Source organism: Ylistrum balloti, unplaced genomic scaffold (genome assembly GCF_031769215.1).
Source record: "Ylistrum balloti isolate Yb309-2 unplaced genomic scaffold, AGI_CSIRO_Ybal_v1 Utg370086, whole genome shotgun sequence".
In the NCBI taxonomy this organism is placed as follows: Eukaryota; Metazoa; Mollusca; class Bivalvia; order Pectinida; family Pectinidae; genus Ylistrum; species Ylistrum balloti.
In genome coordinates this window covers 53421-66107 of record NW_026782120.1, presented here as the reverse complement: position 1 = coordinate 66107, position 12687 = coordinate 53421, and the positions used below count along the sequence as shown (strand labels likewise).

Here is a 12687-nt window from a genome sequence, read left to right as displayed (position 1 = left end):
ACGCTATGTCTGACAGAATTAAAACAGGAGCCTGGATTGTCACTGTAATCCACACAAGTTGATAAATCCTTGTACGCTATGTCTGACAGAATTAAAACAGGAGCCTGGATTGTCACTGTAATCCACACAAGTTGATAAATCCTTGTACGCTATGTCTGACAGAATTAAAACAGGAGCCTGGATTGTCACTGTAATCCACACAAGTTGATAAATCCTTGTACGCTATGTCTGACAGAATTAAAACAGGAGCCTGGATTGTCACTGTAATCCACACAAGTTGATAAATCCTTGTACGCTATGTCTGACAGAACTAAAACAGGAGCCTGGATTGTCACTGTAATCCACACAAGTTGATAAATCCTAGATTACAATGATTTATGTATCAAGAACATTTGTGTGATATTGTACAATCAAAACCAGCTTTCCTTCCACGTGGACAGAGGCACATGGATCAACACGTGAATTTTGACGTCTACTGTTGTCGAATTTCCAATAACTAAGGCAGTTGATGTAGCTTTGTGTGTTTATTGTCTTTGTTTGACGGCTTGCTTTAATCAACAGACACCAACAAAGTTAGACGGGGAAAATGTACACTTGAATCACAATTTTAAATACCAAACTTGGTAGTGATTTTTCGATTCTTCATTCATTTGGATTATTTCCTTGGGGTAATGTCCCATTATTTCCTTGGTGGTAATGTCCCATTATTTCCTTGGGGGTAATGTCCCATTATTTCCTTGGGGGTAATGTCTCATTATTTCCTTGGGGGTAATGTCCCATTATTCCCTTGGGGGTAATGTCCCATTATTTCCTTGGTGGTAATGTCCCATTATTTCCTTGGTGGTAATGTCCCATTATTCCCTTGGGGTAATGTCCCATTATTCCCTTGGGGGTAATGTCCCATTATTTCCTTGGGGGTAATGTCCCATTATTTCCTTGGTGGTAATGTCCCATTATTCCCTTGGGGTAATGTCCCATTATTCCCTTGGGGGTAATGTCCCATTATTTCCTTGGTGGTAATGTCCCATTATTTCCTTGGTGGTAATGTCCCATTATTCCCTTGGGGTAATGTCCCATTATTCCCTTGGGGTAATGTCCCATTATTTCCTTGGTGGTAATGTCCCATTATTCCCTTGGTGGTAATGTCCCATTATTTCCTTGGTGGTAATGTCCCATTATTTCCTTGGTGGTAATGTCCCATTATATCTTTGGGGGTAATGTCCCATTATTTCCTTGGGGGTAATGTCCCATTATTCCCTTTGGGGTAATGTCCCATTATTCCCTTGGTGGTAATGTCCCATTATATCTTTGGGGGTAATGTCCCATTATTTCCTTGGTGGTAATGTCCCATTGTATCTTTGGGGGTAATGTCCCATTATTCCCTTGGTGGTAATGTCCCATTATTCCCTTGGGGGTAATGTCCCATTATTCCCTTGGTGGTAATGTCCCATTATATCTTTGGGGGTAATGTCCCATTATTTCCTTGGTGGTAATGTCCCATTATATCTTTGGGGGTAATGTCCCATTATTTCCTTGGAGGTAATGTCCCATTATTTCCTTGGAGCAAAGCCCCATTATTTCCTTGGTGGTAATGTCCCATTATTTCCTTGGAGCAAAGCCCCATTATATCTTTGGGGGTAATGTCCCATTATTTCCTTGGACAAACATTATTTTTGCTTCCTTTCTTCTATAATTTTGTTCTTATTCCTTTCGATTTTCACTATAGTTAAGGTTTCTAACAATTTGCACAAGATATGATAAAAGCTTCTCAAAATCACTTCATGTTTAACTAAGCAGAGAACCCATTGTTTTGTTTTTTAAAAGACTGTTCTCACAAAAGTAATGAATTCATGATCCTAGCTTCTTTACACAATAATTAACACAGATGCTATATTGAAATCTTACAAATATTTCACAAACTCTCCACACTCTGAACATTGTAGCCACGATAGACAGGTTTCTGAGAGTTTGACTCTTTAATCTGTTACACAATGAATTTCTTTGGTTTAGCCTTTTCTGCAATGTTAAGTAACAAGCTGGTGAGGTCAGAGGTCAAGGCATGTAATCAATCAGTCACACCAACTTGGATATTGATCTACAGTAGGATTAGTATATACCTAAGGGAGACAATGTAGGTTGTTAAACTTTTAATGAGTGACTGTAGACAGAACTATGGCTGCAGCGATCAGAGGTGTCAAGTCCAGATGTTAGGAGACGGATGGTACTCTAACACTTACATAAACCAGATCGGATATTGATTACAGTTTAAGTATACATGTACCTGCAAACATTTGAGAATTTCCATGGAAGAGATTTTTAAAGGGCTGAGAAAACATGGCTAACCATTTAACCTTAGTCCAGTATCAAAGCCTATCATCAAAACTACCATCTGCATCATGGAAAACAGCTTCATAGTAAGATTTATTTCAAAGTTGAAAAATCAGAGGTCATACTATGGTGGGTGGCAATATTCTAACAGAGATCATACTATGGTGGGTGGTAATATTCTTACAGAAATCATACTTTGGTGGGTGGCAATATTCTAACAGAAATCATACTTTGGTGGGTGGCAAATATTCTTACAGAGATCATACTTTGGTTGGTGGCAATATTCTAACAGAGATCATACTTTGGTTGGTGGCAATATTCTAACAGAGATCATACTTTGGTTGGTGGCAATATTCTAACAGAGATCATACTTTGGTTGGTGGCAATATTCTAACAGAGATCATACTTTGGTTGGTGGCAATATTCTAACAGAAATCATACTTTGGTTGGTGGCAATATTCTAACAGAAATCATACTTTGGTTGGTGGCATTATTCTTACAGAGATCATACTTTGGTTGGTGGCAATATTCTTACAGAGATCATACTTTGGTTGGTGGCAATATTCTAACAGAAATCATACTTTGGTGGGTGGCAATATTCTAACAGAAATCATACTTTGGTGGGTGGCAATATTCTAACAGAAATCATACTTTGGTGGGTGGCAATATTCTAACAGAAATCATACTTTGGTTGGTGGCAATATTCTAACAGAGATCATACTTTGGTGGGTGGCAATATTCTTACAGAGATCATACTTTGGTGGGTGGTAATATTCTTACAGAGATCATACTTTGGTGGGTGGTAATATTCTTACAGAGATCATACTTTGGTTGGTGGCAATATTCTAACAGAAATCATACTTTGGTGGGTGGTAATATTCTAACAGAAATCATACTTTGGTTGGTGGCAATATTCTAACAGAGATAATACTTTGGTGGGTGGTAATATTCTTACAGAGATCATACTTTGGTTGGTGGCAATATTCTTTACAGAGATCATACTTTGGTGGGTGGCAATATTCTAACAGAGATCATACTTTGGTGGGTGGCAATATTCTAACAGAGATCATACTTTGGTGGGTGGCAATATTCTAACAGAGATCATACTTTGGTGGGTGGCAATATTCTAACAGAGATCATACTTTGGTTGGTGGCAATATTCTAACAGAGATCATACTTTGGTTGGTGGCAATATTCTTTACAGAGATCATACTTTGGTGGGTGGCAATATTCTAACAGAGATCATACTTTGGTGGGTGGCAATATTACCTCGTTAAAATCATGAGATCATACTTTGTAGTTATATATTATGTATTCTTTATTCACTGTTAATCATCACTTTGGTTGTGTATTTAATATCACGTTATACTTTGGTGGGTGGAATATTTAGAAATGAAATCCTCATAGCTATACAATAATATCTGAAATTTGGGTAGAAATCAGCAGATAATGACCTCCTAAGAAGATCCACAAAGTGGAATGGCCTACATATAAAATCATGAAAAAAATTTACTAATACTGTGTAGTTATATATTATGTAGTTGTCCACTGATTCACTGTTAATCTATCAGTTTGCTTCAATGTGTATTTAATATCACGTTATCTTTCCTGACTGTGAATATTTAGAAATGAAATCCTCTGGGAATTTACCCAGCTATACAATAATATCTGAAATTTGGGCTAGATGTGTAATGAATGATGGTAAGATGTGGATTGATCAGGCTCTACATATAAACAAACTTTAAAAAAATTTCATCTGATTCAAGCTACAATATACCATTATTTTGATAAAAATTATCTAATTGTTGGTGAAATGAAACTAGATTTAAGGATGATTTTAGATGTGTATTGAATGATTGTAGATGTGTATTGAATGATTGTAGATGTGTATTGAATGATTGTAGATGTGAATGATGGTAGATGTGTATTTGATGATGGTAGATGTGAATGATCGTAGATGTGAATGATGGTAGATGTGAATGATGGTGGATATGAATGATTGTAGATGTGAATGATGGTAGATGTGTATTTGATGATGGTAGATGTGAATGATCGTAGATGTGAATGATGGTAGATGTGAATGATGGTGGATGTGAATGATTGTAGATGTGTATTGAATGATGGTAGATGTGAATGATCGTAGATGTGAATGATCGTAGATGTGAATGATGGTAGATGTGAATGATTGTAGATGTAGAGTAGTAAGCTTATGAATGCCTCAATGCCTTGTTACTGTTGGTGTGATTTGAAGCTAGACCTGCGGGTAATGTCATCACTTTGATGAGGTTATTATTTAGGTTTACTGTGTAATGTCATCACTTTGATGAGGTTATTACTTAGGTTTACTGTGTAATGTCATCACTTTGATGAGGTTATTATTTAGGTTTACTGTGTAATGTCATCACTTTGATGAGGTTATTATTTAGGTTTACTGTGTAATGTCATCACTTTGATGAGGTTATTATTTAGGTTTACTGTGTAATGTCGTCACTTTGATGAGGTTATTATTTAGGTTTACTGTGTAATGTCATCACTTTGATGAGGTTATTATTTAGGTTTACTGTGTAATGTCATCACTTTGATGAGGTTATTATTTAGGTTTACTGTGTAATGTTGTCACTTTGATGAGGTTATTATTTAGGTTTAATGTGTAATGTCGTCACTTTGATGAGGTTATTATTTAGGTTTACTGTGTAATGTCGTCACTTTGATGAGGTTATTATTTAGGTTTACTTTTCCATCGATTTGATTTGTTTGCTTTTTTTAACACAGAATCATAAAGTTTCATTAATATTTCAGTCATGGTTAGTATCAAAAGAAATTGGTGTGAAGAGGCTGGGATTGTTGATGTGGGAGTCTAATGAAGCATTAGTGACATCAACAGGAAAGCTGATAGAGACCATGTTAGTTAAAATCACAGGCCTGGATATTCATCGTAAAGCAGAGGAGGATTATCAAGCTACAAGGAAGCGTGGTGAACCTTGTCGCCGACCCAGGCTGGAGTTAGGTACAGTGACATTGTAATAAATTAAAAAGAATTATAGCACTAATGAATGATGTTCACTCTTGGCAAACCACAAAATTTATTTTTTATGAAGATATCTGATTTCATAGAATTTTATAATATGAATATAAACCCATTAAATATTAAATTAAAATAAATTAATATGATCATTAAAGAATCAGTAAATTTTAAGAAATGACCATTACTTACTTTCAAAGTAAAACTTGTTACAACGTTGTAATTTGATTGTCTGAATAACTCAGGAGCCAATGTCCTAATACTGAGTCAGTGATGTACAGGTATTATATAAACTACTATACAGGTACTTGAGTCAGTGGTGTACAGGTATTATATAAACTACTACACACGTGCTTGAGTCAGTGGTGTACAGGTATTATATAAACTACTACACAGGTGCTTGAGTCAGTGATGTAAACTACTACACAGGTGCTTGAGTCAGTGATGTAAACTTCTACACAGGTGCTTGAGTCAGTGATGTAAACTACTACACAGGTGCTTGAGTCAGTGATGTAAACTGCTACACAGGTATTTTATAAACCTCTACACAGATGATCGATACGGGCCCTTTTGGCCTTTTGTTTTAATGATTGTACAGTGATGATGTTTCCCTAATGTAGATGACGACCAGCGTGAATATTTGAAGGAGACGTTCCACATGCTGATAAAAATGCTTCAAAACTACAAGGTCTCGGGGGAAGGAAGAGATGCTGCCATGGAACTCCTCATCAAAAACATGCTCCGTAAAAATGGGCTCCAGTGGACGAGGGATTTTTTGGAGACTGACGGTACAAATGTTCAGCTATCTACAGGCTTTTTATTTTGTTAAGGTTTTGGAGGGGATAACTTGCTGGTTATTCAGCAAAGTTCTATTGTAGTGATCACTGGATACTGTAAATCGTTACACATGTGGTACTCTTCTTTATAAAATATTGTTTTTTTAATCTTATTCAACTTTCAGACTCAAAAATAGCGAACACATTCAGTCTACAGGCCTTAAAGAATCGTCCTGGAGCTGTCAATTGTTTATTAACGTTTCCCTATTTCAGACGTATTCTTCTCAATTTTATTCAATTGTGATTCTATCAAAGACATACTCCAACAATTCTTTTTCGTAGAGGTATTTTTGATACGAGTGAAATTCAAGTATAGTGCGTGATATGATGACATTGCACGGAAGTAATTTCATTCATAATTTCATATTGCTAGATGTGTGAGGGAGACTATCATTATCCATGTATAATGATAATGATTACTACACATGATATCTATTCATATAAAGGAGGTGGACTTTTTACAGGAAATTAATCATGCAATTACCTCAGGAAGGAGGTGGGATGGAGGGGGGGGGGGGTGTCACATGATATCTATTCATATAAGGAAGGTGGGCTTCTTACTGGAAATTTATCATGCAATTACCTCAAATAGGAGTTGGGGGGGGGAGGGGTGGGGGGTGGGGGGGGGGGTCACATGATATCTATTCATATAAGGGAGATGGGCTTGTTACTGGAAAAATATGCAATGAAGCCAGGGAGATGCGGAGGGGAGTCCAGATAGATACCAACTCATATAAGGGAGGTGGGCTGACGACAATGTGACAATGACAATAATGTCTTAAAATATGCCCAGAGGACCAACACAAAAGTGAATTTAATGAAGAGCAGAATACATGGCTGGGCTTATAACCAGGCAGGGACTTAATGCTGGATAGATTTAGTCTATAACCAGGCAGGGACTTAATGCTGGATAGATTTAGTGTATAACCAGGCAGGGACTTAATGCTGGATAGATTTAGTGTATTAATGTTAATTAGAGATAATGCAATAGATATAGATTGATATTCCACAGGTGTTGAGGGATTACTGGCAGTTGCTGGGGCAATCAAACAGCACGAGACACTGCCTGTGACTGAGAACTCAAAGATGCATGCAGCAGTGGCTCTGTCCAACATATATGATGACCTGTACAGTGATAAGGAGGCGGACAAGTTTAAAGCAAAATGCAGTGAATATTTCAAGTAAGATTTATGTATTGTGTGTATTTGAAGTAAATTGTGTCCAGATAGAATGATCTCCCTTTTATACAAAGTAGTGTGCTAGATAATCTCCCTTAACTGTTGATCTGCCTCAAGTCCAAGTTGCCCTGATTATAAATTATAGATTGACCTTATTTGTGTGTACATGTTTACATACTGAAATACAATAGATAAGATCACAATGCCTTTTGAAATATGTTAAAACAACACGTAGATTAAATCATTAGTAATAATGAAACAAAGGTGATTATCTGTAAATATACAAATAATTAAACAATACTCTGCAGTTTTGTTGTTAAAATTCTACAAAGTACATTTCATGTTCTCTTTTTTCGATGAGGTTTTCTTAATAAAGTTCATAAAAAGGAAAGATTGAAGATGCTTTCTTCTTGTAAACATCCAGTCACCTCAATATATGTAAGCACAAACATGAGCGTTCATAATATTTTGTTCTATATCTAGATTCAGAGTGAGACTTTTTTTTCATATACATGTATATACATACATGAAGTTAGATTTAAGATCATTATATAAATTGTGAATTGGTAAGTGTTTCAGGTACAAATATATATTTATATATTTTTTTGTTTATTTTTCAGAGATTTATTTGGTGACGAAATATTTGAATCCAAAATTGAAGCCCTAAAAGCCATTTCCACCTTACTGCAGGTAAATCACACTGTTAACTTTACTACAGGTAAATCACACTGTTAACTTTACTACAGGTAAATCACACTGTTAACTTTACTACAGGTAAATCACACTGTTAACTTTACTACAGGTAAATCACACTGTTAACTTTACTACAGGTAAATCACACTGTTAACTTTACTACAGGTAAATCACACTGTTAACTTTACTACAGGTAAATCACACTGTTAACTTTACTACAGGTAAATCACACTGTTAACTTTACTGCAGGTAAATCACACTGTTAACTTTACTGCAGGTAAATCACACTGTTAACTTTACTGCAGGTAAATCACACTGTTAACTTTACTGCAGGTAAATCACACTGTTAACTTTACTACAGGTAAATCACACTGTTAACTTTACTACAGGTAAATCACACTGTTAACTTTACTACAGGTAAATCACACTGTTAACTTTACTACAGGTAAATCACACTGTTAACTTTACTGCAGGTAAATCACACTGTTAACTTTACTGCAGGTAAATCACACTGTTAACTTTACTACAGGTAAATCACACTGTTAACTTTACTACAGGTAAATCACACTGTTAACTTTACTACAGGTAAATCACACTGTTAACTTTACTACAGGTAAATCACACTGTTAACTTTACTGCAGGTAAATCACACTGTTAACTTTACTACAGGTAAATCACACTGTTAACTTTACTACAGGTAAATCACACTGTTAACTTTACTGCAGGTAAATCACACTGTGTTTACTTTACTACAGGTAAATCACACTGTTAACTTTACTACAGGTAAATCACAGTGTTAACTTTACTACAGGTAAATCACACTGTTAACTTTACTACAGGTAAATCACACTGTTAACTTTACTACAGGTAAATCACACTGTTAACTTTACTCCAGGTAAATCAGGTAAATCACACTGTTAACTTTACTGCAGGTAAATCACACTGTTAACTTTACTACAGGTAAATCACACTGTTAACTTTACTACAGGTAAATCACACTGTTAACTTTACTGGTAAATCACAGGTAAATCACACTGTTAACTTTACTACAGGTAAATCACACTGTTAACTTTACTACAGGTAAATCACACTGTTAACTTTACTACAGGTAAATCACACTGTTAACTTTACTTTACACAGGTAAATCACACTGTTAACTTTACTGCAGGTAAATCACACTGTTAACTTTACTGCAGGTAAATCACACTGTTAACTTTACTACAGGTAAATCACACTGTTAACTTTACTACAGGTAAATCACACTGTTAACTTTACTACAGGTAAATTACACTGTTAACTTTACTACAGGTAAATCACACTGTTAACTTTACTACAGGTAAATCACACTGTTAACTTTACTACAGGTAAATAACACTGTTAAGTTTACTACAGGTAAATCACACTGTTAAGTTTACTACAGGTAAATCACACTGTTAACTTTACTACAGGTAAATCACACTGTTAACTTTACTGCAGGTAAATCACACTGTTAAGTTTACTACAGGTAAATCACACTGTTAAGTTTACTACAGGTTAATCACAGTGTTAACTTTACTACAGGTAAATTACACTGTTAACTTTACTGCAGGTAAATCACACTGTTAACTTTACTGCAGGTAAATCACACTGTTAACTTTACTGTAGGTAAATCACACTGTTAACTTTACTACAGGTAAATCACACTGTTAACTTTACTGCAGGTAAATCACACTGTTAACTTTACTACAGGTAAATCACACTGTTAACTTTACTACAGGTAAATTACACTGTTAACTTTACTACAGGTAAATCACACTGTTAACTTTACTACAGGTTACTGCAGGTAAATCACACTGTTAACTTTACTACAGGTAAATCACACTGTTAACTTTACTACAGGTAAATCACACTGTTAACTTTACTACAGGTAAATCACACTGTTAACTTTACTACAGGTAAATCACACTGTTAACTTTACTACAGGTAAATCACACTGTTAACTTTACTGCAGGTAAATTACAGTGTTAACTTTACTACAGGTAAATTACACTGTTAACTTTACTACAGGTAAATCACACTGTTAACTTTACTACAGGTAAATCACACTGTTAACTTTACTACAGGTAAATAACACTGTTAACTTTACTACAGGTAAATAACACTGTTAACTTTACTACAGGAAAATAACACCGTTTTAACTTTACTACAGGTAAATCACTCTGTTAACTTTACTACAGGTAAATTACACTGTGTTAACTTTACTACAGGTAAATCACACTGTGCTAACTTTACTACAGTTAAATCACACTGTTAACGTTACTACAGGTAAATCACACTGTTAATGTTACTACAGGTAAATCACACTGTAATAACTTTACTACAGGTAAATTACACTGTGTTAACTTTACTACAGGTAAATCACACTGTGTTTACTTTACTACAGATAAATCACACTGTTTACTTTACTACAGGTAAATCACACTGTTTACTTTACTACAGGTAAATTACACTGTGTTTACTTTACTACAGATAAATCACACTGTTTACTTTACTACAGGTAAATCACACTGTTTACTTTACTACAGGTAAATTACACTGTGTTTACTTTACTACAGATAAATCACACTGTTTACTTTACTACAGGTAAATCACACTGTTTACTTTACTACAGGTAAATCACACTTTGTAGTCAATCTATTGATGCAGGATGGAAGATATATTATTTAGTTGAGTATATACAAATGTGCATATTCAAATTGTTATCATTTTGATAATATACATTAATGCCTTTGTTTCATTGTGAATAATTTTAAAGAGTGTTAAGGTATATAATGTAATGCTTATCATACCTTATATGGGCATACAGAATACCACTGAGATATACAGAGTTTTTATGTTTAAGTGAAGAATAACATATATGGAGGCCCCTTGATTAAGATATATTTTCTTTAACAGGGTCCTTACGAGGTTGGCAGTATGATCCTTGGGTTTGAAGGAGTCACTAAAATCATGTTTGCCATGGCTGACAGCGAAAATGTTCTCCACCAGGTAGATTTAATTGCAGAATCAATCTCAAAAGTATACTATAAATTTACACCCCTAAATTAAAATTTCATTGACTGTGGTACTTTACTATTGACATTAATCAAAAACTCCTTAAAAATAAGACCAGAAAACATGGTCGCATATGTATATAATTGATTATTGAATTATTGAAATGTTTTCACTTGGCATTCATAAGCATATGTATTTACTGTTGAGACAAAGATCTATAAATACTTGTATTTACTGTTGAGACAAAGATCTATAAATACATGTATTTACTGTTGAGACAAAGATCTATAAATACTTGTATTTACTGTTGAGACAAAGATCTATAAATACATGTATTTACTGTTGAGACAAAGATCTATAAATACATGTATTTACTGTTGAGACAACGATCTATAAATACATGTATTTACTGTTGAGACAAAGATCTATAAATACTTGTATTTACTGTTGAGACAAAGATCTATAAATACATGTATTTACTGTTGAGACAAAGATCTTTATAAATACATGTATTTACTGTTGAGACAAAGGTCTATAAATACATGTATTTAATGTTGAGACAACGATCTTTATAAATATATGTATTTACTGTTGAGACAACGATCTTTGTAAATACTTGTATTTACTGTTGAGACAACGATCTTTATAAATACTTGTATTTACTGTTGAGACAAAGATCTCTAAATACATGTATTTACTGTTGAGACAACGATCTATAAATACATGTATTTACTGTTGAGACAAAGATCTATAAATACTTGTATTTACTGTTGAGACAAAGATCTATAAATACATGTATTTATTGTTGAGACAAAGATGTATTAATACTTGTATTTCATGTTGAGACAAAGAAAGATCTTTATAAATACTTCTTTTCTGTGTCTTTGTAAAAATGAAAATTTCATTATCAATAGCAAATTGCTGTGGAGGCCATTGTACACTCGGCACAGAAACAGAAGCGTTGTAATAGTCTTCTGGCTGGTGCTGTTCCAATTTTGAAGAAATTATACCAGACTGCAGAAGACTCCATCAAAGTTCGAGCTCTTGTGGTAAGGGAATAATAGTGGTAGAAAATCTCATCAGCTTCTAAACAAAATACCATAACAAGATATGCAACAAATACCAGTGCTAATGTAGAATCAAATGTCTTTGATCCGTAAAGATTCCTAAAGTGGAACTCTTTCGTGTAATTATGACCAAGCTGCAGTGGTACATTTCACCCTAAAGTGGAACTCTTTCGTGTAATTATAACCAAGCTGTATTGGTACATTTCACCCGGAAATGGAACTCTTCTGTGTAATTATAACTAAGCTGTAGTGGTACATTTTACCCTAAAGTGGAACTCTTCTGTGTAATTATAACTAAGCTGTAGTGGTACATTTCACCCTAAAGTGGAACTCTTCTGTGTAATTATAACTAAGCTGTAGTGGTACATTTCACCCTAAAGTGGAACTCTTCTGTGTAATTATAACCAAGCTGTAGTGGTACATTTCACCCTAAAGTGGAACTCTTCTGTGTGATTATAACTAAGCTGTAGTGGTACATTTTACCCTAAAGTGGAACTCTTCTGTGTAATTATAACCAAGCTGTAGTGGTA

General features: G+C 34.6%; 1 protein-coding gene across 1 annotated transcript in view; it reads left to right on the top strand.

Annotated features, from left to right (window-relative positions):
* The window catches only part of LOC132549890 (protein unc-45 homolog B-like), a 46238-nt gene that overhangs the window by 12576 nt on the left and 20975 nt on the right, over nt 1-12687 (top strand). The window contains exons 6-11 of the mRNA XM_060213863.1: nt 5128-5335; nt 5971-6138; nt 7199-7367; nt 7985-8054; nt 10992-11084; nt 12005-12139. Coding sequence (XP_060069846.1) covers nt 5128-5335; nt 5971-6138; nt 7199-7367; nt 7985-8054; nt 10992-11084; nt 12005-12139 — 843 coding nt within the window. The remainder of the gene's footprint in view (nt 1-5127; nt 5336-5970; nt 6139-7198; nt 7368-7984; nt 8055-10991; nt 11085-12004; nt 12140-12687) is intronic.